Genomic DNA, 26,054 nt, shown 5'->3' on the forward strand with positions numbered 1-26,054 from the left:
TTTTAGAGCTTTAATGAATAGATCTACTATTTGAAGAGCTTATCATTGTAAATTTGTGAATAGATCTTGTATATATATTCTCTCCTAACCTTGTATATAATTTCTATTTGTCTTGTATATATTTGTTGGGTTTTCTTGAGTTTCTTTTCTTGCAAATCTGAAGAGGGCATCAATTTTGGGCTTGGATCTATTTGTATATATTTTTGTAGGCTTGATCCCATCGAAATTTTGAAGAAAATTGTTTTTTGAAGTCTAGATCATCCTCCTAGCCTAGACGGTTAGGGCTTTTGAGGGCAACGAAAATTTTAAATGGAGTCGTCTAGCCTTTTTTGGTGGTCACAAGGGCTTGGAGGCCTATTTCCCTCGAGATTGAATTTTTCTCCAAGGGTTTCCTCCATATAGTTTTTTTGCAAATTTTTTGAAGGGTTTTAACCGTTTTTGTTCTTCAAATCTCATTCTTGGGTAACCGCTAGCCTTAGGGCTTATTTTGGCACCTTGTGAGGGTTTGTTTGTGGCTCATATAATTTTGGGAGACCCTTTCTTGAGGGTCGCATGTGCTCTAGCCCTCTCTCCCTAGGCCACAAGCCCTCTAGGTCTTTAAATTCTTGTCATCAATTTTTTTGTGCTAACCCTTGTGATTTTGTAGGGGATTCCACAAATTTTTTGAAGGGTTTCACCATACATTCTTGGCATAAATTTCGATTTTCAAAGGCTTATAATCACTTGCAAATTTATTTATTTTGGGAAGTTGCATATTTTTAGGCCTTTTTCCTTAAGGCTAAGAGCTCCTTGAGGAGCCTCTTCTTTCATTGGTGCGAAGGGCTTATTGGTATAAGGAAGCCGAAATTTTTTAAGTAAATTGAGCCTTGATCTTAAAGAAAATCAACATAAAAATTTTGATAAACTTTAAACAAAGTTTTAATAAATTTTTTTAGTAGGCCGTCAATATTTGAAGGTCTTCCTTCACCTAGGTCATAGGTTTTGATGACTGGTATAATTTCTTGTTGAGGGCCGAGGTCTTTTGAGGGTTGGATCAGCTTGTTCAAAGTGTTTGGAATCATATTTGATAGCTGGCCTTGTTTGTTTTGTACCTTAAGGAGGTTGTGTTGTGAAGTTCTTCTATCATTGTAATTCTCCTTGAGTTGAAGGGTCCTTTCTCTTTGTCAAAAGGACTTCTTCTCTTGTAATATAATAATAAAAATCTTGTCCTTGAGGGAGCTCGGGATCTCAATCCCATGGTATCCTGCCTCCTTATTGAGAGGGAGGCATCCTCTTTTCCTTTTCTCTTAGTCTTTAGATCTAGCTTACTAACTTGTTTCTCTTGCATTGCTAGTTTCATTGTTATCATAGTTTAGATCTGATCTCTTTAGTTGCATTCATTAATTGGCTATGTGATCTAATTGCACTTGAATTAGCTCGTCTTTATTTCACTTGCAATTGAAGATTTAAAATAGTCTTTTTCTAATCTTGTTAGAAGTCTCATTTGCCATCATTCACATGTGTTTTCATCATATATCTTTACTTATCTAAATAAGTAAAGACATCTTAAGAAGTATTCCTTGTCAAAGGCATTGTGAGATATTGCTCTAACATCTAACCTGATTGCATTTCTATTGTTTCATTGAGTAACATTCTACTTGTTTGATTGATCATTATTATAAGCTAATCATCTTATGCTCATAAGTGAATCTTGGTTATAAGTGCATTGGCTCTTTCTTTTACTGAAGAATTATTGTTAATGAATCTCATTGGGACATTTTCATTTGCATCCTAGATCTAATTTGCAAATTAAAATTTACCTCAAAGCATAAGCTTGGATGATAGAGAGATAGGACAACCTTCTCCATTTTCACTTTGAGAAGTTTGACCCTTAAACAACGGTTAAAATGAGTGACCTTGTAGTTCTCTTGTGGTTGAGTCCCTTATAGGAATGGAGGTACTTGGGTTGCTAGAACTCCTAGGTAGGTATCGTTAATGAGGCCTTAGCCTCCTTCCCTAGCAGTTCTCCCAACAACCTTGTTCTAAGACTTGCTTCAATAATTGAGGAGAAGGCCTTCACCTTAGAATAGGCATATAATTAAAATTTACCAAGATCTTGCATCTCACATAGGTAGATCTTGCATCATCATTTTGCATTTCAATTGGTTATTGTGATTGGAATTGTGAGCTCATTTCATTTACTTGTGAATCTTACATTGTTATACTTGTCATTTTCAAGTTTACAGTTTCTTGAATATCATCTTTACTTGAAGTACAAATCTTGTTTCTATTGCAAGTTTATCTCTTATTGCTCATATATCCAATTGTTGTAATCTTTTGATCTCTCTTACTAACCTTGTCTTGCGGCATTGTTTGTCTTGTGACTTGGGATATAGTTATTTTGCGCAAGTACTTTAATTTATATTTGAGCATTGTTATTTATGTTAGTTTTTGTAGCATCAGATGTGCTCTAGTCATGAAACTTGTTGGAGGGGCTAGAACACATGAGATCTCCATAACCCAGAAATCATTTTTGGAAATTCCACCTAGAGATTACTTAATTAAATTAATAACCTATTTTTTAATGTTTCCTAAGATGACTTAATTAGATTTTTAACCTATTTTTTTAATTAGATTATTAGCCTATTTTTTAATGACTTAGGAAAATTGGTTAATTAATCAAAATATATTAAATCAAGGTGAGAATTCTCTAGAAACTCACATGGATTGACTCCGATGTGATCTTGACCCTTGATTAAGTTTTAACTTTTAATCTTGGTCGTTGGTGCTCCAACAGAAGATTATAAGAAGAAGTTGATGGGCACTTGGAGAACATACTTGAAAAGTTTGATCTTGATGAGTCCAGCCCACCCTTGTCACACTTACCAATGTTAATAATGTGATTAGAAATGAATTTAATGATTAGCAGTTGGGTTACATATGATATTGTTATATTTGGTAGTTGATTGCAATGATATTATAATTGATTTAGGGTCCGCACTTATGATTTGTACCCACACCTAACGAATATTGGACAAGTATCCACTCCTCGGAATTGTCACTCCTGCTTTGGTATGAGGGTCTCAAACCCTATCTCCTGGTCATTTCACTTGTGAACTATTGAGGTTTTAGGGCTCTGCAATGTGGTTATGCTGCGCGGTTTTCTCTGTGTAATATTATGTTGCCTCTGGTACTCTAGCTCGGCTCTTGACTTGGAAACTTGTCGGCTTCTCCATCTGGTAATGAGCTCTTGTTTGAACCTAGTTATTCCGTTATTTGTTTCTCTGTCTGCACTTAATCTTTCTATCGAATTATGGATTATAGTCTGCTTGTGGAAACTAAGATTTCTCTGTACAAGTCAATGTTGGTTATTTAGCTGGATTGTGCGACTCCTTTTGGTCTTGAATCCTTCTATGCGACTGTTCGTTGAGTGCTCTGGTTGTATTCCTCTGTTTCGTGGACAGGTTGCGGTCGCAGGGTCTCGGCTTCGGTTTCCTTCGCAATGTTAAGGTAAAATTTTTGTTCTCTGCTATCAGTCTTTTCTTCTTTTCACACTGTTAAACTAACGCACTTGCTCCTTCGTGAGCAGAGTGACCCTAGGTGACTGCAATGTCAGCATCCTGTCTCTGCAAGGTAATTTCGAACCCTGGTTTCGTTGTTTTCTCCCGGTCTTTACTTTCTCTGCCACATATCGCTCACAAACTTCAGTTAATGTCTGGTCGTTGCAGGTATGTTCGTCCTGGAGGGTTTTGGACTTCGACTCTTCGATGTTCTAGCTAGACCCAGGTAGGGTCATTCCCTGTCATCTTGTAACTAGTTTCTTTCTCGTCGTAGGCTAGGGTTACAGCAATTTATTGTAATGATTTGAGGCCGTCGTCAGTATGTATGCATAGGCTGTTAGACTTGCTCTGTTCCTCTTGTGGGTAGTTGTTGTATGGTTTGGTTTACGGTTAGGGTTTCTAAACCCGTATGCTATGATACCCTTCGAACCTTGTATAGTGTTATTATATGGACTATGTGTATATTTAAATGAGGTTTTGTAACTGTATATATTCGAACAGAGATTCTTGTGCTTATTTTATAAATGAAACAAGAGGGTTTGTTCTTCAGAAGTACCTGTATGATTTGTTTGATTTTGCTGTTCAGAAATGCTTGCGTCTTGTCTCTACCTTTGATGCTCGAATTATGTATACTCGTCCAGGATTCCTCTGCGCTTGCTTGATTGATAAATTCAGGGACTGTATGCCCTCGTTTCTGCAACGTATTCTTTAATTATGTCTGCAAACTTGTTTTGATTTGTAGGCCTACTTGAATCAATGCAAATAGAAACACATATGTGTGTACATGCTTGTGGAACAAAACAGAGAATGGACTTTCACTGTTTCTGGAAATTTAACAGAATGACAGATAGATAGATAGTTACAAGATATTGGAAAATAGTCTGTGTGCTCAGAGATATTTTATTAGATTTTACTCTCTCTCCAAAAAGTCGAACCTCTTACAATTGCATTCTGTTCTTTTTCAATAATTATCTGGAACTATTTTCTCCTAACTGTTGTTGGTTACATTCTGTTGGTTACACATTTTTTTAGTTCCAAAAACTATTTATTGTCCTACGTTACAATCTTGTAAAAATTGACATGAAAATAAAATTAATTACTTGTAACAGTTTACCTAATTAATCCTCTACCTTCCTACATATTGTTCTTTACGAAATTAAAACAACATAAACAAAAACAACTACAGTGTTCACTTAGCAATTTCCTTTTCAGTCCTCTCAGAGACCAAACAGCCTTTCGTCATGATGACTCGTCAGCTAGATGCTCCTGCATCAGGCTCCCGGGGTAAGAAAAAGTCATGGCTCCGTTCCATGAGCTCCTCCACAGAATAACCCGCCTTCTGTATCTACGCCGCGTCGAGCCACGAACTGTCCTCAATTGGACAATTCTTCCACTTGACAAGGTATCGCAGATACTCCTTCCTGCGAGTCCTCTTGGCCACCTCTGTGTCGAGAATCTTCTCAATCTCATGGGGTTGAGCCAAAGGCATGTGCCTCATCCAAGAATTGTCTCCAACTTGGGTATCCCGTTCTGGCCGTACCACACTGTCTTCCTCCGGGTTGGCAGTATATGGGAATAGGTCTGCCACATTGAAAATAGGTGATATGCCTATATCTGGTAGCAGCTGTATCTCATAAGCGTTGGGTGAGAATTTACACAAAATCTTGCAGGGACCAATCTTCGTGAATTTCAGCGTGTTATACGCACCCTTAGGAAACCGTTCTTTGCGTAAGTGTGCAAGGACTTCATCACCTACATTGAATTGGACTTCTCGTCGCTTTAGATCTGCCTGTTGTTTGTATTTTTGAATGTTGTCCTGAAACTTTGATTTCACCTGTTCGTGTAATTCATTCATCGCTTCAGCAAAATCTTCTCCATCAGCACTTCTCTTCTCCAACTTTTCCAGATCCCACAACTCATGTATTCCACGAGGATGCATGCCGTACAGGATCTGAAATGGGCTGTGTCCGGTGCTGCGATTCGGTGAATCGTTATAAGCGAATTCTGCCTGAGTGAGCGAACAATCCCATAACCGTGAATTTTCCCCAGTCAAGCTCCGTAACAAGTTTCCCAAACTCCTGTTCACCACTTTTGTTTGCCCGTTAGTCTGCAGATGATATGCAGAGCTGAAGTTCAACTGTGTGTCCAACTTCTTCCACAGGGTGTGCCAAAAGTGTCCCGTGAATTTTACATCCCTGTCAGAAACAATAGATCTGGGTAGGCCGTGTAATCTAACAATCTCCGTGAAAAACAGGTGAGCTACATGAGTGGCATCACTAGTTTTTTGACAAGGGATGAAATGCACCATTTTCGAAAACCTGTCTACCACCACCACCACCGAGTCATAACCTCGTTGTGTTTTAGACAGTCCTAAGACAAAGTCAATGCTGACTGAGTCCCATGGTCTACTTGGAACAGGCAGTGGTGTGTAAAGTCCGGTGTTTTGACTATGTCCCTTCGCTAGTTGGCAGACTTTACACCTACTCACATATCGTTGTACATCCCTTCGCATTCTTGGCCAGTAATAGAAGTGTCCGAGCTGCTCCAAAGTTTTGTCTATGCCGAAATGTCCGGCTAGACCTCTGCTATGCTTCTCCCGTATAATATTTTCTCTCATCGAACAATCAAGAATACATAACTATCCCCCTCTAAACAGTAGTTCCTCCTGCAAGTTGTAGTCCAACCATGGACTTTTGTTCCTCAGCACGGGATTTTGACAGGCTTCATAGGCCTCTTTGAAATCCATGTCGGTCTGGTACAAATCTTTCAAATGCTCGAAACCCAACACCTGTATTGTACTTTCCTGTAAGAGCAAGGCTCTTTTGCTCAATGCATCCGCCACCTTGTTGGCCTGCCTGCTGATGTGTTTCAACACAAAGGTGAAACTCTGCAAATACTCCACCCATTTGGCATGCTTGTGGTTCAATTTATGCTGTTGCATTACATATTGCAGCACTGAATTATCAGAAAATAACACAAATTCACTCCCCAACAGGTAGTGTCTCCAATGCTTTAAAGCTTGGACAACAGCATAAAATTCCTTATCATATGAGGAATACTTCTGCCTACTTTCGTTCAACTTCTCGCTAAAAAATGCAACAGGTTTGTCTTCTTGGCTGAGTACAGCGCCAATAGTTGTACCACTTGCATCGCATCGAACCTGGAAAAGCTTATTAAAATCTGGTAACCTTAGAATTGGCCTTTTTGTAATTTTCCTCTTTAGGAGCTGAAAGTTGTCCTCTGCTGCCTTGGTCCAACAAAAAGGCTGACTGGCCTTTTTGATAGTGTCCAACATAGGCACGCAGATTTCACTAAAATTTCTTATAAATTTGCGATAGAAACTCGCCAGCCCATGAAAACTACGTACCTCAAATAAGCTTTTCAGAGATGGCCAATTAATGATTGCTGCAATCTTTTCTGGGTCCATCTTTAACTCATTTTCTGCAATTACAAAGCCCAGATAAATCAATTCTCTTTGTAGGAAAGTACATTTTTTCAAATTTATCAGCAGTTTATTCTGCTGCAATTTCTCTAGCACTCTTCAAACATGTTGAAGGTGCTCCTCTTTAGTCCTGCTGAAAATTAATATGTCATCAAGGTACACTATCACAAACTTGCTGATGAACTCTTTCAGCATTTCGTTCATCAATCTCATAAAAGTACTAGGGGCATTACTCAAACCGAACGACATGACCAGCCACTCGTACAGCCCTTCATTAGTCTTGAAGGCTGTCTTCCACTCATCTCCTTCCCTGATCTGGATCTGATGATAGCCACTCTTCAAATCAATCTTCGTGAAGTATGCTGCCCCACTTAAGCAGTCCATCATATCGTCCATCCGTGGTAGGGGAAACCTGTAGGAAACCTGTACCTAATGGTGATTTTGTTGACGGCCCGTGAATCCGTGCACATCCGCCATTCTCCTCCTTTCTTTGGAGCAAGAACTATTGGTACTGCACAAGGGCTCAAGCTTTCCCTTATCAGCCCTTTATCTAGCAACTCCTGCACCTGTTTCCTGATCTCCTCATTATCTTTGGGGCTCATCCGATATGCTGCCTTATTTGGTAAGCTTGCTCCGGGTATAAAGTCGATATGATGACTAATGCTTCTTTTGGGAGGAAACTTGTCTGGCAAATCATCAACTATAATGTCTCTGAATTCCTGCAACATCTCTTGAATTTCTATAGGCAAATCAGACATTTCTGTGTGCAACAGCACTGTCTTTGCCCTCCTCACAACAGCATAATTCACTTCACTTTCCTCAATCTGTTTCACAAACTGTTTTCCACCTATTAACAATGTTTTCGTCCTGCTTGCTTCTGTTGTCTCCTCTTCCTTGATGGGTACAAGCGTATGCTTGATTCCATCTTTAACAAACTTGTAGCAGTTCGTTTTTCCATCGTGTACTACCTTCCGATCATACTGCCATGGTCTTCCTAGCAGTATGTGACACACGTCCATTGGCATAATATCACAGATAACTTTGTCTTTGTACCTGCCAATGTGAAATTCAACCTCACACTATTCATCAACCAACAGCTGGTGGCCTTTCTGCAGCCACGACACCTTGTAAGGGGTGGGGTGCTTAAGCCGCTTCAAACCCAACTTCTCCACCATCTCGGTGGCAACCAAATTATCTGTACTCCCACTGTCAATGATCAATTTGCAGCACTTCCCGTGTGATTTGCAAACTGTCCAAAATAGTGCTTTCCGTTGGGTCTGTTCAGCTGTTTCTTTGGTTGGTTTCAGCAATACTTTGTTTAGAACTAAGGCCTCCCCCGTTTCCGCTACATTTTCTGTGTCTTGGGGCGATGCCTCAACTTCCTCAGGCTGTGCAACAAATGTTCCCCTTTGGCCAGCTTGCTCTGCTTCAGGGCATTCAAAAGATCTGTGCCCCCACTTGTGGCACCTGTAGCACTGGAAATTAGCTCCTCTACCTCGGCCATTCCCTCTTCCTCGCTGATATGGCCTGCCACCTCTAGTGCTGTCTCCTTTCTCTGTTGTTCCTAAAGCCTTGGAGCTGCTGCCCTCTTCGCTATTGCTGGCAGTTCGTCCTCTGCCATAGGACTGTCCTCATCCTCTGCCATAGGACTGTCCTCGTCCTCTGCCGGTTCCCCGTCCTCTCCTAGCATTTTGTTTTCTAGTAATCTTTTCCTTAGCCTTCACAGCACTTTGATAGGCTTCTTCTATATTTCTCGGGAAAGAATGCTGATTTCATCCAATATTTCCAGTCTCAAACTGTTTATGTATCTTGTTGTCTTCTCCAGAGTGTCATCGGTATAACCAGCTCTCAAGTTCACCCGGTAGAATTCTTCTGTATACTCCCTTACTGTCATCCCTTTTTGTCTTAAATTCTGCACTTGTCAGTAAAGTGCAACCTAGTAATCCTTAGGCAGAAATCTGCCTTTCAGCTTGGCCACCATCCTTGACCACTTCTTTATCGGTAACTTGTTCATCCTCCTTCTCTCTGCTTGGACACTATCCCACCACAGGGCTGCGTGTCCCTTCAATTTGGTTGCAACGAACTTGACTCTCCGGTCCTCGCTGATCTCTTCACTTTCAAAATACTTGTCCAACTCGCTTACCCAGTCCAACAGAACTTCTGTGGACAGGCTGCCATCGTAGTTAGGAATCTCTGGTTTGGGCTTGCTACTGGCCAACAGAACCGACCTCAACAACCTCATCTCTAGCCCTTCCTCATCCGATCCGTCTGTTGCAACTATGGCTTCTTCCTCGCTGTCATCTCCTATTTCTGGATCCCTTCTCCTTCCTGCCTCCACTACCTCTAAACGAGCAGTAAGGATCCTTATTTCTTCCCTCAGTCCTTCGTCTGCTGCTCTGCGCACACCTCTCCCACGTCCTCGTCTTCCAACTTCCATATCCTGGCACTTTCAATTTCCTACTCTGATACCACTTGATGGGTCCAGCCCACCCTTGTCACACTTACCAACGTTAATAATGTGATTAGGAATGAATTTAATGATTAGCAGTTGGGTTACATATGATATTGTTTTATTTGGCGGTTGATTGCAATGATATTATAATTGATTTGGGGTCCGCACTTATGATTTGTACCCACACCTAACGAATATTGGACAAGTGTCCACTCCTCGGAATTGTCACTCCCGCTTTGGTATGAGGGTCTCAAACCCTATCTCCCAGTCATTTCGCTTGTGAACTGTTGAGGTTTGAGGGCTCTGCAATGTGGTTATGCTGCGCAGTTTTCTCTGTGTAATATTATGCTGCCTCTGGTACTCTAGCTCGGCTCTTGACCTGGAAACTTGTCGGCTTCTCCGTCTGGTAATGAGCTCTTGTTTGAACCTGGTTATTTCGTTATTTGTTTCTCTGTCTGCACTTAATCTTTCTGTCGAATTATGGATTATAGTCTGCTTGTGGAAACTGAGATTTCTCTGTGTACAAGTCAATGTTGGTTATTTAGCTGGATTGTGCGACTCCTTTTGGTCTTGAATCCTTCTATGCGACTGTTTGTTGAGTGCTCTGGTTGTATTCCTCTGTTTCGTGGACAGGTTGCGGTCGCAGGGTCTCGGCTTCAATTTCCTTCGCAATGTTAAGGTAAAATTTTTGTTCTCTGCTATCAGTCTTTTCTTCTTTTCACACTGTTAAACTGACGCACTTGCTCCTTCGTGAGCAGAGTGACCCTAGGTGACTGCAATGTCAGCGTCCTGTCTCTGCAAGGTAATTTCGAACCCTAGTTTCGTTGTTTTCTCCCAGTCTTTACTTTCTCTGCCACATATCGCTCACAAACTTCAGTTAATGTCTGGTCGTTGCAGGTATGTTCGTCCTGGAGGGTTTTGGACTTCGGCTCCTCGATGCTCTGGCTAGACCCGGGTAGGGTCGTTCCCTGTCATCTTGTAACTTGTTTCTTTCTCGTCGTAGGCTAGGGTTACAACAATTTATTGTAATGATTTGAGGCTGTCGTCAGTATGTATGCATAGGCTGTTAGACTTGCTCTGTTCCTCTTGTGGGTAGTTGCTGTAGGGTTTGGTTTACGGTTAGGGTTTCTAAACCCGTATGCTATGATACCCTTCAAACCTTGTACAGTGTTATTATATGGACTGTATGTATATTTAAATGAGGTTTTGTAACTGTATATATTCGAACAGAGATTCTTGTGCTTATTTTATAAATGAAACAAGAGGGTTTGTTCTTCAGAAGTACCTATACGATTTGTTTGATTTTGTTGTTCAGAAATGCTTGAGTCTTGTCTCTACCTTTGATGCTCGAATTATGTATACTCGTCCAGGATTCCTTTGTGCTTGCTTGATTGATAAATTCATGCACTGTATGCCCTCGTTTCTGCAACGTATTCTTTAATTATGTCTGCAAACTTGTTTTGATTTGTAGGCCTGCTTGAATCAATGCAAATAGAAACACATATGTGTGTACATGCTTGTGGAACAAAACAGAGAATGGACTTTCACTGTTTCTGGAAATTTAACAAAATGACAAATAGATAGACAGTTATAGGATATTGGAAAATAGTCTGTGTGCTCAGAGATATTTTATTAGATTTTACTCTCTCTCCAAAAAGTCGAACCTCTTACAATTGCATTCTGTTCTTTTTCAATAATTGTCTGGAACTGTTTTCTCCTAACTGCTGTTGGTTACATTTTGTTGGTTACACATTTTTTTTAGTTCCAAAAACTGTTTATTGTCCTACGTTACAATCTTGTAAAAATTGACATGAAAATAAAATTAATTACTTGTAACAGTCTACCTAATTAATCCTCTACTTTCCTACATATTGTTCTTTACGAAACTAAAACAACATAAACAAAAACAACTACAGTGTTCACTTATCAATTTCCCTTTCAGTCCTCTCAGAGACCAAACAGCCTTTCGTCATGATGACCCATCAGCTAGATGCTCCTGCATCAGATTTCCTTGGCAGTTCGATTTCCAGAGAGCAACAGCAATTGCCGGAAAGCCAGAGAAGGAAGCAGAGATGGTGAGGAGCAGGGATAGTGAGGTTGGAAGAAGCTTTCCAAATCCAGCGAGTGCATTTGCAGAGAGGCCAAAGTTTCTCCAAACGGCTGCGCAATCCTAGCGCAAAAGCCTCAGAGGGTAGTTCGATTTGCTGAAGAGGGAAGACGTTTTCAGTTCCAGAGACCGGGCAGAGGTTCCAGAATGTCGGAGAAGCGTTTTCCCAATCAGCAGCAAGTAGGATGGGTTGATTAGCAGATGATTCGAGTAGCGCATGTGGCAGGCAGCTTCAGGTTGACGTAGGGCGTGCGCAAACCCAGTTGGAAGACTTGCTTTTCAAAGGTAGTCCAGCACCAGAATTGCCCGGAGTGAGGGTAATTTCCCTCTAGATAATTTTGCCAGTATTTTCTCTGTAGGACAACCAGATTTTGGCATCTAGATTATTGTACTCAAAATTTCTCACTACTACATAATAATAAAACCCTCAGCTGTTGTACCAGTTTTCCCAAGTTGGGTATTTCCTCGAACATTTGTCCAAAAATAAACATGTAAATTTTATGTGTGCGCTTGATTTTCTCAGTTTCCGAAACTATTTTCTTCCACAATTTATTGGTGAAAATCACAGTGTGAATTATTTGATATTTGTCGTAGCAGATAAATTGTTAAAAAATTAACAATTAGGAGAATAATTTCCAATTGTTGTGATAGATGAAATTTTCACATGGTATCAGAGCGTGAGTGATTAGTCGAGAAGCTCAGAAGCAGAGAAGAGAATTTCACTATTCAGAGGGAGTAGCAAGCCGAAATTCTCAAAGGTTGTGCAGTACACAGATTGGCAATTCGAATTGCTAGGTAGGAGTTCGATTTTCAGTTGCAGTCTTGCAGAAAACTCAAAGTTGCCCGAGATAGTGATTCCAGTAGTCAGAGAGACCAGCAATAGCTCATATTTTCGCTGAGCAGATTTCTAGTTAGACGAAAGGGTTTTGCAGCAGCAAAATCAGCGTCGGGTAGAAGAAAAATTGCACACACAGTAGGAGATTTCTCTCAAAGGGTTTCTGCCAAGAAATCTGATTTTCCCAGTAGCATGTGGCAATAACAGCTAGCAGAACTACGAATTCCAGGTGTGAGTTCAAGTAGCAGATTAGTAGTCGAGTAGAGGAAGAGGGAGTTTCCTGACCATATTCAAAAATGGCAACAGCAGGGCTCAAAGACCAAGATGGATTGAAGGGAGCCTCCAACTATGTCATCTAGAAGGCTAGGATATTATTCCTTCTAGATGAATATGGTTTGAAGACCTATGCAAAGAGTGTGGTAGCAGTTCCCCAAGACCCCAATCAGAAAAAGGAGTACAAGAAGGAAATGGAAAAGGCCAAGAGGATGATTCTGGATGGTGTCCGAGATCATCTAGTCTCACATGTGGCAGACAAAGGGACGACCAAGGAGATGTGGGATGCTTTGTTTGAGCTATTTCAGAGTTCTTCCAAGCAGTGGAAGATGTAACTCCAGGAGAAGTTGAGGAACACCAGAATGCAGAAGGGCAAGAGCATAGATGTCTTTCTCACTTGGATTCAGGAAGTCCGAAATCAGCTTCCAATTGTTGGGTCAGCGCATCAACCCACAGAACTTGTACGATTCGCACTAAATAATGTCTCAGAGGATTGGTAAGTATTTGTCTAGAGTGTCTTGGGCAGAGATACCTTGCTGAGGTGGGACAATATGTGGTCTAATCTGCAACAGGAGGAATTGAGACGAGCTCTGTTAAAGAGTACCATCAACGGCAGCAGCAGCAAGGGTGTGAAGAGTGAGGAGGAGAATGTGGCCCTAGCATCTAAGGGTCCCAGTCAGGGGCAGGGGGAGCAGAAGAAGAAGAAGAGGACCTATCAAAGGTCAACTGCTTCAAATGTGGTGAGCTCGGTCACTACAGCACGCAATGTCCTCTTCGAAAGAAGGACAAGCAGGAGAAGTAGGACCAGGCAGCAACGTCCGCAGAGATTGACAAGCTATCCTTCAGGTTGGAGGAATATTTTTCCATGTTGGCAGCCATACCTCCAGAGAGAGAGGTGGGGCGATTTGGAGTTGTAGTCCCAGAGATTGCAAAGATTTGGCAGGGTTCATTAAGGGGTCCATCTCATGGATCATTACCTTGCTACGGGGCCCACAGTATTCAGTAGCAGGATGGAACAATGTCAGTGATGTAGTCAAATTCCGAAGTGACAGTTGTAGACTCATAGCAGTCAGATGCTAAGGAGCGCAGTGCAGTGTTGGCAGCAGTGCAGAGTCAACAACAGCACAGATTCTTTAGTGGACAGTGCATTAGCTAGTAACTGTCAAGACTCAGGAGACAGATGCATCGCATTGAACACAGTTGATTCAGTATTTAGGATGCTTCTCGGTTGCGGTAATTGCAGTTGCAGCAACATTATTTGAGAGGGAGTTGCAGTGTAGATACAGAGTTGGAAACAATATAGCAGTGTCAGCAGCAGCACGGATGCAGCATCAGAGTTGCGCAGTAGTTGGTGGGCAGTGGCAGGCAGTCACAGTGGCCAGACATCAGCAACGTGACAGAGGATGGTATAGAGGCAAAGTGTGCAGCACTAGAACACATTCCTCACTAAGAGGGAGTGTTAGTTTTTGTAGCAACATATGTGTTCTAGTCACGAAACTTGGTGTAGAGGCTAGAATACATGAGATCTCCATAACCCATAAATCATTTCTAGAAATTCCACCAGATGACTTAATTAGATTATTAACCTATTTTTAATGTTTGCTAAGTCTAAACTTAAGAAAACTGGTTAATTAATCATAATTAATTAAGTCAAGGTGAGAATTCTCTAGAAACTCACATGGATTGACTCCGATATGATCTTGGCCCTTGATTAAATTTTAATCATGGTCATTGGTGCTCCAACAGAAGATTACAAGAAGAAGTCGATGGGCCCTTGGGGAACACACTTGAGAAGTTTGATTTCCTTGGCAGTTTGATTTCCAAAGAGAAGCAACAATTGCTAGAAAGCTAGCGAAGGAAGCAAAGACAATGAGGGGCAGGGACAATGAGGCTAGAGGAAGCTTTCCAGATCCAGCGAGTGCATTTGCAGAGAGACCGAAGTTTCTCTAGTAGGCTGCGCAGTCCTAGCGGAGAAGCCTCAAAGGGCAAACATTTTCAGTTCCAGAGGTTGGGCAGAGGTTCTAGAGTATCAGAGAAGTGTTTTCCCAATCAGCAGCATGCAGGACGGCTTGATTAGCAGTTGATTTGGGCAACACGTGTGGCAGGCAGCTTCAGGTTGATGCAGGGCTTGCACAGAGCCAATTGGACAGCTTTCTTTTCAGAGGTAGTCCAGTGCTAGAATTGCCCAGAGTGGGGAATTTCTCTCTAGATATTTTTGCCAGTAATTTCTCTGCAAGATAGCCAGATTTCAGCATCCATATTATTGTACTCAGAATTTCTCACTGCTACATAATAATAAAACCCTCAGTTGTTGCACCAATTTTCCCAACTTGTTGGGTTTTTCCGGGGACATTTGTCTAAAAATAACTGTGTGAATTTTATGTGTGTGTGTGCTAGATTTTCTCAGTTTCTAGCGTTATTTTCTTCCGCAGTTTAATGGTGAAAATCACAATGTAAATTATTTGATATTTGCCATAGCAGATAAATTGTTAAATAAATTAACAATTAGGAGAATCATTTCCAGTTGCTGTGATAGATGAAATTTTCACAATTTAGGCACTGGTCTCACACTCTCCCATTCCAAGTGTCATTGAATCTATCTTTTAACATTCACCTTGCTCAATAATAATCATCTCACTTGCCAATTAACTTTAAATCAAGTTGCCTAGAGGAGTAATTGCCTCGCCCTTAGTCTCCCAGAACTTGTCGTTCCTACAAGTTTTCCTCTTTCATTTACCTTTAGGGACTACCCCCCATAGCTTGTCTAGAAGAGAGCTTAAATGGAGTGAGTAGGGAATAGGTGACATCCCCTACTCTGAGCGTTGCACCTTAAGCGTACACTTTGGGTGACAACACATCCCACGGGTGTATATCTCAGGAATATCTCTGAATTTTAGCAATAAAAAGCCAGCTGCATCTCCTCCATCCAAGAGTTGAAAACAGGCAGCTGCATGGATTATAGACATGACCCCGCCTTTCAAACCTGAAGCCACTTAGCTAGACAAAACACCCAGCAGTTCAACATCACCAGAATTCACATACCGAATTAGTATTATGACGAATGGACGCTTATTCTTCTATATAGACTCAGACCATGTATAGATACAGTGACTGATAATTTCCATCAAAATAATTCGTAGCTGCAAGACTCGACAAGATATTCATGTAAATTTTCCTTGCCTATCCGCTACTGAGTATCACTTGCAGTGAGCATAATATCTTTGGGAAATAACTCCATCTAATCATATACCAAGGTCAGCCGCTCTACATAATATCCTTGGGAATAACTCCATCTCATAAGATACTCAGGCCAGCCACTGTGCCTGCCATTTGTTAGGGTCTCTTGTTAGTGTATCAGAATACGCAGAGAGAGTGATGGTTTTCGTACTATCAAATTACAATTATATGTGAAATGGTTAGCTAGAGTTAAAGGTTGCTCGAGATAATTTACTTCAGGTAAGAAATTTGTTTCTTAAAGTTACCCAACAAAAACAAAATTTGTTCAAAATAAACCACATTTGAGTAAATAGTATATAATACCTAATACAAAAAACCTCATAAAATCATTACAAAAATACCATATAATTTAGAAAAAAGGTGTTCAGAAAATAACTTAAAACATTCTTACAACAAAAACATCCATCAGAAACAAACAAAGAGAATTTCATATTAAATAGGTCATTCATCAAAGGATAATTTAAACTAATGGTGCCTGTCAGCGTATATCAACCACTTTTACTTCAATGTGGTTCAGCTAGTTTTGTAATATGACAGGTTACGAACTTGGCAACTTTATTCCATCATAACTCTTTGTTTAGAATATTCAGTAAAACCTTGATTATCATTTCTACAAGCACTGGCCAAATAAAAGGCTAGAAAGCACTGAACATAATCTAAACTGCTTGAATTCCACTTTACCTCAAGATGTGGAGCAGCTTCTGATGCCAAACCAACAGTTGCTGCAGCAAGTCCTATTAAACCACCCTAAAAGCAGAACTTCTTGTTAGATTTTTAAGAACAAGAATGACAGTAGACTGTTTTGAAGACAAGCAACCACAAAGCCATTAACATGGTTAGCAAAGGATGTGCATCAAGTGTGAAGTCTGTACAAGAGTAACAATAATTTTGTCACAACATTTTCTGTCAAATGCCCCATACATATGAGATCAGCCAGATAACGTTAAAGGGGCTCAACATGACTAAAATTTTATTGAATGTTCTGTATCTAAGAACAATCAAATTAAATAATACTTTATACCCAATCTTCAACTCGTATGGAACGATGAGATAAACATCATTAGTTTCACATCACATACCTTTCTATGACTTGCTTGAGGAGAGAATGTAAATTCATTAGTTAACAAATTTATTAGTGCAGAAATCTTCTCATGATCCCCTGCAGAAACCAATTGTTTGACAATGCCTTCAACCTAGTGCAAAAGAACAAAATACAAGATTAGAAAAGAGAAAAAGCTGATAAGCTCATTTGGTAGATGATCCATTTATCTGAACCCAAGGCTACTCCATTTCTTTCAACGCTAAAACATTTCATTTATCTGGATTCGGAACCAAAGACTATGTTTCTCTCCACACTGAAAATGCTAATCATATCCATTACAAGAGCATTATAATTTTGAAAAGACTTTTTTACTTTTTACCTGTTCTTTCTTGGAATTTATGAAGATGAATACACATCATATCAAGAAATTGAATGTAAATGAATGAAAGTTGTGTCTGTGGTAGCTTCAAGATGATCCAAGCTCAGTTAGACAAGATAATTGCGAAGGTGGTTAATAAGTAAAAAATGGTCAGCCAGTTGATTCATTATCTATGACAAGAAAATAGAGAAGGTCAATATGTGCATGTCGGCACCAACCTAACATTACAAAGTCCATACAATAAACTTGTTGGATATTTTGCATGTGATTTTGATAAGGCATATATTAGTAGTGGTTCCAACATGTAGTCAATGTGATAGATGACTACTTTCAGGAAGACCGAGTTAAATTTTTAAGGAACACATACAAAACCTGTGAACAGTTCTTCAATGGAAGGGATTGCATTTTGCCACAGTAAAATTCAACCCCATACTATTACCAATTGTTCCAAAAAATATTAAAATTGGTCATAGTGTGATAGTTTGACATCTATTATTGGATTCAGTATGACTTACAAAATTCAGGCCGGTTTGGTTGTTACACTAAAAAGTAAAAACTAGCACAGCCATATAAATTAAATGGCTGATAAACGTCAGTAGCCATCAAAATACTTACATGCCATTTGTAATGCTGGGACAGAAGTGGAGGTCAGAAACTGAAAAACAGTTTGGAAAGCCTTGATTTCATCCATTGGGTTGTGTATACGACAAAGAATATCCTCACATTATTAAATCTAGACCATCTATAATTTTTTATTTTTTAAAGAATGGAAATTGTGGAAGCCCTATTCTGAAATAGACCACACCCCTATCGGCGTAATAAATTGCCAATAGTGTGCACCAGATGACTCATCTTGTGTGCGTACTATCACTGACTGTCACTGTCAAGCTCAGTGTACTCCTACAAGCATTGATGTATCTCAAATTATAGCAAGGATGCACCTAATGAATCATATATATTAGGAAATTTTAATCCAAACGTGTCATATAAAATATTTCACAATGTTTATGGTAATAGATGGGCATGCCACTTATGTCAAAATAAGTCATTTCAAAGTAATCGTGATGATAGAGGAGATAGCTACTCCCTTAAATGACATGAAAGGAAGAAGGTTGTGGAGGACAAAGTGCAGAGACAAAAGTAGTAAATAACAAGAAAGAACAACTTATATGGTTTGTATAATAGTTCCAAAGTGTTATAAACCCAGTTTCACCTAGTTTGAGAGGCAAAGGATCAGTAAATAAAAAACATGTTTAAAGCGTTTAAGAGAGGACAAAAATGTAAAACATACAAATGCAGGAATCAGTATCATTATGCAGATTCAATTTGCTTATAAAGGTGAAAGTACCCAGCTGATTAGTGGGGATCTATAGTAGTCAGCAAAGGGCATCTGAAAGGTCATCTATGTAAGCCTCTGTATGTATTATTGGGTGCACATGTATGACTTGAGTTTAAATAGGATATCTCCTCATTAGATTGCCTCAATCTATCACCATGTTCTTATTTTTTTCATCGTGCCAATGTCAGTTCAAGCAACATTATGCATTTTGATTGCATCATTAGATTACAAACATATTTTAGTTATCTTTGAAGTACATGTTTTAGCTATCTCTTAAGTATATCATAAGTATTAAGTGTTAGGATATTTAAACACTTGGGAATTAGTTAAGTACAACTTAATGTGTCTATTAAGTAAAGTCAATGTTCCACCAAGTTTTTGAGACAAGGGAACGCGAGAACGGGGAGATGCACAAGGGGGACATGTGAGAGCACCCCCAAATTTTAGGAAAATTCAGGGGGGACGGGGGGACATTGGAGTGTGTGTGTGTGTGTGTTATAAACATGATTCAAATTCAATAATGAAATACATTGATTCACACATTATAAATAATTCAATAAAATAGAAATAGTAAAATATTGTATACATTGATCTAAATCTATCATTCATCATTCTAGAATCTACATTGATTTGAATTCAGCATTCATTATTCTAGAATCTGATTAATACTAAGCAAATAGTAGATACTAAAGTCTGAAGACTAAAATAGTAAATTAAATTACTAAAACTCAAAAATAGTAAAGAGTAATGAATCAAAGACTCAGTCTGAGGTCTAAAATATCCTAAAACCAGCTATCTAAGAAAACAGATCAGATCTAGTTACTTGTTAGAATTATTAACTTTTATATGCAGCGGAAAATAAGAAAAGCAATCACACAGTGCACAAATATTTCTGCCCTTCTAGATCAGTTCATCATTCAAAATTATCTTCAGAACATACAAGAGCTCCCTTATAAGGAAAAAATGGCTCTGAGAAATTAATCAAACATACAACAAACCCGAAAATTACAGTTTGCACGAAAATCAAGCAGAATGCCCTCCAATCCATACAGCAGTACACAGTCTGAACGGACAATTGCACGGCCTACTCTACTAGGCTGTATGGCTGCTTTTTTCCTTGCTATTGACTGGTTGTCTGTCCTTGCTCAACACTAGCTGCCTTCTCCTTGCTGAACTTGCCGAAATCCTCACCAATGGCTCAAAATCAGATCTTTGATTTTCTGCTTCACTCACATGACTTGTGAAATGAATGCTTTGTGTGTCTTTTTCTTCTGCCCTCTCTTTATTTTATAGCTTTGATACAAGCCAAAAACATGATCTTCATCAGTTGAGATCTAACCGTGAGATCAACGGCTCTCTTTTAATTAAATTATTAAGTGACCCACCTTAGTCACTTTATTAATTAAAAGTCACTTTAATAAAAAGTGTTTCCTTTATTAATTAATTAATAAATTAAACTTTTGAAAAAAAAAATAGGATACTTTTAATGGTGATTTCCATAAATAGACACCCTCATGGAAATACCTATCTGAGCTACAAACATTGACACTCCCACTTAGCGGGGAAGGTATTCTCCACCACTCCAAGCTTGTATTGAAACCAGACAAACTTGCACTTCACCAAGGCTTGGTGAAAATGTTTGCTAACTACTCCTCAGTAGAATTATATTGGAGCTTGACTGCTCCTTTCAGCACCCTGTCTCTGATGAAGTGGCATTTGATTTCAGTGTGCTTTGACCTGTCGTGAAACATTGGATTCTTCGGGAGATTGATACAACTCTAGTTATCGCATTGAATCATTGTCAGTTCAAGCTTTCAACCAAACAATCCAGTGAATAGCTTGCAAAGCCAAATGGCTTCACAACTAGCTAGACTAGCTACCATGTACTCTTCCTCAGTTGAACTCAGTGCTACTGTGATCTACTTCCTGCTAACCCAAGAAATGACTACTAACCCCAAACTAAAGCGGCACCCAAAGGTGCTCTTCCAATCTGTATCACTGCCTGCCCAGTCTGAATTTGAGTATCCCCACAACCTCACACCAATCTCCACCAAGGTATTGCAATCCATATCCTACTGTGCACTGCTAATATCTGAGCATGTGCCTTGCTACAACCCAGTGAACCTCCCTCAATTTCACCATGAACTGGCTCAGGGTGTTAACAACAATGCTGATGTTTAGTCAAGTGTTGACCAGATACATCAATGAGCCAATCAACCGTTAATTTGGTGGCTCAGTGACAAATTCCAACTATGGGACTAGATTTCTCTTTTCAAGAGGACCAATTTTGACTATTGAAGCACTCAATTTGGACAAGGGAAAGTGTATTTTTGAATGAAAATCCCATGTGTATATTTCATCAAGTCGGCACTAAAGAAAATTGGACACCCTTGGAAGGCTATAAATACAAGTGACCTCAACCTCATTTGAACATCATCATGAGACATTCTTCTATTCTCTTCCTTGGTTTGGCTCGCACAGGTCTGAGGCAAGTTCATGGAAATTGGTTGGCACGAGTCTGAGATTACAGGGTCCGAAGCTCGCGCATGTTTGTAGGGTTTTGGATCACACTCGTAGGCTTGTCAAAGGCAATTTTCGACTATAGTCGCAGGCTTGCAGACTCAAGGTACCAACTGGAAGCTCTCAGTCACACACATGTCTCTTCCTCCATGTGACTGGAATCTAAAGTTTGATTTTTCAGTTGACCAAAGTTTTTGCCAATTGACCACAGAGTTCGACAGTCAACCGCAGATAGTGACAGTTGATTACAGGCTCCTGAATCAGGGTTTTGATTATTGGCATGGTTGGGTTCATCTCATGGATATTGTTTAGTTGATTTTTGTTGGATAGGTTTATGGTTGAAGATATGAATCATTCAATGACAATCTAATAAGAAGAAGAATTTGAAAGGGTTTCCCCATAGTGGGTTTTTCCCTGGTCTCCGACCAATCCTAGTGTCTCTGTGTGAATGATTTTCTTCTATTGTTCCTTTATGTTCTGCTACATTGATGATAATATTGTTCTTTCTACATAGATGCATATGTTGTTGAATAATGATGTAAATTTGAACAATGATATGATGCCATGGGGTGACTTTAAATATGGAATAATGAAATGCAATTATGAAAGCAAAGAACAATATAGCCCTAAGAAAAATTAACATGGTATTAGAGTTAGGATGAAGAAAAGTCATTGAAGATCACCCCTATGAAGACACCCTTGATGGATGCAAGAGAAGATGGAGGAGACCTAAAAGAATTCTAGGGTTTGAAGGAAACCCTAGGCAATTTGGTTATTAGGGTTTGATGGATATAAGGTTAGGGTTTGGAAGAAACCCTGGTTTATGGCAAAGATTTGAGATATACAATCTAGAGACCCTAGCATGATCAACGTGAAGATGTTCAAGCACTTGTGACAGATTTGCTTAAGCCCTAGATGGGATAGTCTCTATTAGGCTTGGTTGTTGATGAAGTTGGTAAATATATTGAAGGCAACATTGTCATATGGATAATGGATGGTAATGTCCCTTGAAGGTTGGTTCAAGAGGGAGTTGATCTCCTCTCATTAAAAGATAAGTACCTTTTAGATTTATGTTACCTCTTTCCTGTTTGAGTTTATTGCTTTGATTATTACTTATACTTCCTGCATGTATATGTGAGTATTTGGATACTTCTAACCTCTTGATGAGATGTGATAAGTGGATCCTTTTTGAGGATCATTTGAGATGCAAGAAAAGATGGCTATTGCAGGAAGAGAGGGGCTACAATTGTCCATGACAAGGAAGTTGACGAACTGCTCCCGCTGCCGATGTCAAATAAGAAGGTGCACAGGTATCTGAATACTACAAGTTATGTATGGTGTATTGTTTCAAATGCAATATCGGATGGCAAGGTAAGCCCTAAGGTATGATGAATATCACCTTCACAAATGGCTCATGCATGCATATGAAAGTAAGTTTGATTCATGGTACTTATGATGAGATGGTGCACTTGGTATTGGACAAGTATCTTACATTCTAGTCATGGTAAAGCTACATTGATTTTTGATATATTGGTATACTTGATATTTGGCATGCATCTTTCATTATAGACATGATGGATTTCATATAGAAGGCTAGCTCATTGATTCTTATATATGGTAGCTTGATACTATTGATAATGCTTGTGATAAGCATGACAACCTTGATGATAGAAGTGTAACAATAAGATTGATATTCAAGATCTTCTTGTTGACCTTGGTTAGCTTGGTAATTATGACATGTGGTAAAATTGGATGCCCTGACTTGATGGTTAATGATAAAGAAGTGATGAAGTGATCATAATCCTTGAAGTATGATAATACACTTGTCAGCTGCCCTAATCATATGACTCTAACCCTCGATGAAAGTTTGATGTGATGATGAAGTAGCTGATGTTGACATGCTATGACCATGATGGATATATGTTTTAGAATCTGATATAGCTTGATTTTATGATCTAACAATTTTGATACATGACAATATTATAGACAAGTTGATGACTTGAATAATAATGGTTGAAGGGGTTGCTCATTCAGAGGGAGAATCTCTCCATAAGATCCCTACACCTATTATCATTTGCATTATATGTATAGAAGATTATTTATTGTTGAAGTATGATTTCTAGACATGAATAGACTAAATATCTTATGTTGATAGTCTGCAGCGAGTTCTAGTCTGAAAATAGAGGGTTTCCCTTAGTCTAAGCCCCGACCGAATGCAAGCAAGCTTAAGAGTGTGGTTGTAGCCTCTCAACCGCATGGAAAAAAGCTTATGGGTGTGGTTATGCCTGTAGGTCACAAAATTGAAGCTTTATGCATAAAATTAGGAATGCACCAGCAGTATGACAGTCCTACAGATATGGAGCAGACATCAAAAAGTTCTATGAGCAGGGAAGTTTGAATGTTTGACTTACTATAGAGAATGTGAATGTGTTGACTAAACTTGTGTTTGCAAGTGACCGGAATATGCATATCAATATGTCATTTTGATTTAACCATTGAAGCTAGTGTATGACAATATTTGATAATAGTTGCAAAGGCTTGACGATATTTGGTTGATTGGTATATATAAGCAATGTTTGGAGTTTGACACGATGCTTGATAATTCATAGAGATGTTTTAGAACTTTGACTTGATATGCTTTAGGTTATGTATTGATTGAACTCATTGTGATAACAAATTAGGATTTTGATTTGATAACTGATGGTTTGCCTTGATGACGGTGCTATGTGGGCATGGTGACTTTCAGAGACTAATATTGGTATTCAATATTGATTTTGTATTGGCTTCATTGGCTTTGCCTCATTGGTTGAAGTATATACAGTTGTGATTCAGTATGATAAATGGATGAAACTCATATGACTTGTCCCTGACTTATGCATTCATATTTAGTGACAGAAATGATTCATGCTATGATCATAAGGATGGCTTGATAAAGGTTGATTAGATAATACTTGGTAAATAAAAGGTTGTTGTAACTTGGTCCAAAGAGTTTGTCACATTGATACTAGCAGAAACTTTTATGACTTTGATATTAACTTTGATTTGGCATCTAAAGCTTGATACGCTGACTTAGTTGATTTGATTGCATAGTATTGAAATGTGTAAGAATGAGCATATTGGTTTGGTCAAGTGTTATGTTTGCAGAAAGCATTATATGAAGCAAGCTTGTCGAACCTGGTATGTCTGTATTGACAGTCATCAAAGACGTGTCCATCCAAACCTCTACTTCAAAAGTAGTCCAAGGTATGACTTTGATTTTGGTTTTATATGTTGATGGTCTATTCTTGACAGGTAATGAGCCTCTGATGATCAAAGTAAGAGGGAGATGGCCTCTGAAGTTCAAAATGAAGAATCATGGCATGATGAATTACGTTCTGAAGTTGGAAAAAAAAAATCTATATCGTGAAGCTATTGAAGAGTTGTTGGAAAATGGAAATGCAAATCCTTGGACACTCCGATTGAATTTCAAGAAGTTATGAAGAGATGTTATTGAACCTGACTTGGCAACTAACAGTCAATTGAAGCATTGATGTTTCGTGTGAACACCCATCCATATACATATGTTTTGCATAGAACAACCTGAGTGAATCCATGATTGAGCCTCTTCATACACATTGAGTTGTCACCAAGCACACTTCAATATATTTGCATGGGACGATCAATTTTTGGTCTAAGATATTTTTCCTATGATATGTGATTGCATGGATGTATTGATGTTGTTAATGATAAGATGAGCACATCTGGGTGCTGCCTTAGTATGAGATCTACCATGATATTTTTGGATGAGAAGTTTGTAGCTGTAAGCACGACCAAGGTTGAGTACGATGTTGCTAGCATGGCTAGTTGTGAGGCAAGATGAGGAAGCTCTTTAGAGAGTTGTTTGGGCAGGTTCTGAATCTAACAAGGATACATTGCAATAATAATAAGTGGGATTTGATTGGCAAAGAATCCTGTATATTGTTGGGACTGAGATATCTTCATATATTGAGACAGTGTTGCTATATGAAACAAGCTTAGGCTTGTGGTTGGCACCTCCATAAGAGGGAGGATGAATAAGGTATCCTTCTTTTTGTGATATATATATTTTGTTCTAATATAATATTGGATTCGATGTCCAACATGAACAGGAGACTACTGTTATTGCAACATGATGATTAATCTGATCCCAGATATGAGCATGATGATATGTTTCTAATCTATAAAGAGCAGGACTGATCGAGAACACTAAGCCAATGCTTCCCCCCTATCTAAGCTCCCAGGGTGAGGAATTGCAATGGAGGGCTCCTGGGGTTGAGGGATCTCTGGACAATAGGGTCATAGATGTTGCTCCCCTATTTGTCACCCATAGGGTCGTAAATGTTAGCTCCCCTATCATGGTCTATGCAGAGTATACCCCAGTTGGCATCATACCCACAATCAGGGCTTGTTGGGATTACTGCTCCCCATCTGGCCAACGTGTTGAGAGTGTACTTGGGGGTGTACAACCCAAGCTGATTATTATGCACGTGTTCTACCACATGACTCTTGAGGGTCATTGTTGTTGATTTGGGGTAGCATCGGATGTGCTCTAGCCATGAAAACTGGTGGAGAGGCTAAAGCACATGAGATCTCCAAGACCCAGAAATGGTTTGGGGAAATTCCACCCAGTTAGAGAGATATTAAAATAATTAATATTTTTAATGGGTTCCTAAGTCTAAACTTAGGAAAATTAAAATATTAGTGGGTATTAATATAAAACTGGGTGAGAATGTTCTAAATGACATGGATCAAGCCAAATCTAATCTTAGTCGTTGATTAGAGACTTAATCTCGGCCGTTGAAGACTCAACAGGAAAAGTATAAGAGGAGGCTTGAGGGTCAGTTAGAGACACACCAAGATTGATCAGTCAG

The 26,054-nt window shown here is 39.2% G+C and overlaps 1 protein-coding gene across 25 annotated transcripts in view; it reads right to left on the reverse strand.

Moving 5' to 3' along the window:
* Positions 1–26,054, reverse strand: part of LOC149189636 (protein VAC14 homolog) — a 229,608-nt gene that overhangs the window by 158,797 nt on the left and 44,757 nt on the right. For all 25 annotated transcript variants that reach the window (XM_089411886.1, XM_089411866.1, XM_089411878.1 and 22 more), the window contains exons 2-3: positions 16,965–17,078; positions 16,567–16,632 (exon numbers count right to left, since the gene is read on the reverse strand). In XM_089411886.1, the coding sequence (XP_089268012.1) occupies positions 16,567–16,632; positions 16,965–17,078 (180 nt within the window). The remainder of the gene's footprint in view (positions 1–16,566; positions 16,633–16,964; positions 17,079–26,054) is intronic.

This window comes from Pinus tabuliformis, chromosome 3_1 (genome assembly GCF_031772625.1).
Source record: "Pinus tabuliformis cultivar Carrire ecotype Pingquan chromosome 3_1, CPIR1, whole genome shotgun sequence".
Taxonomy (NCBI): Eukaryota; Viridiplantae; Streptophyta; class Pinopsida; order Pinales; family Pinaceae; genus Pinus; species Pinus tabuliformis.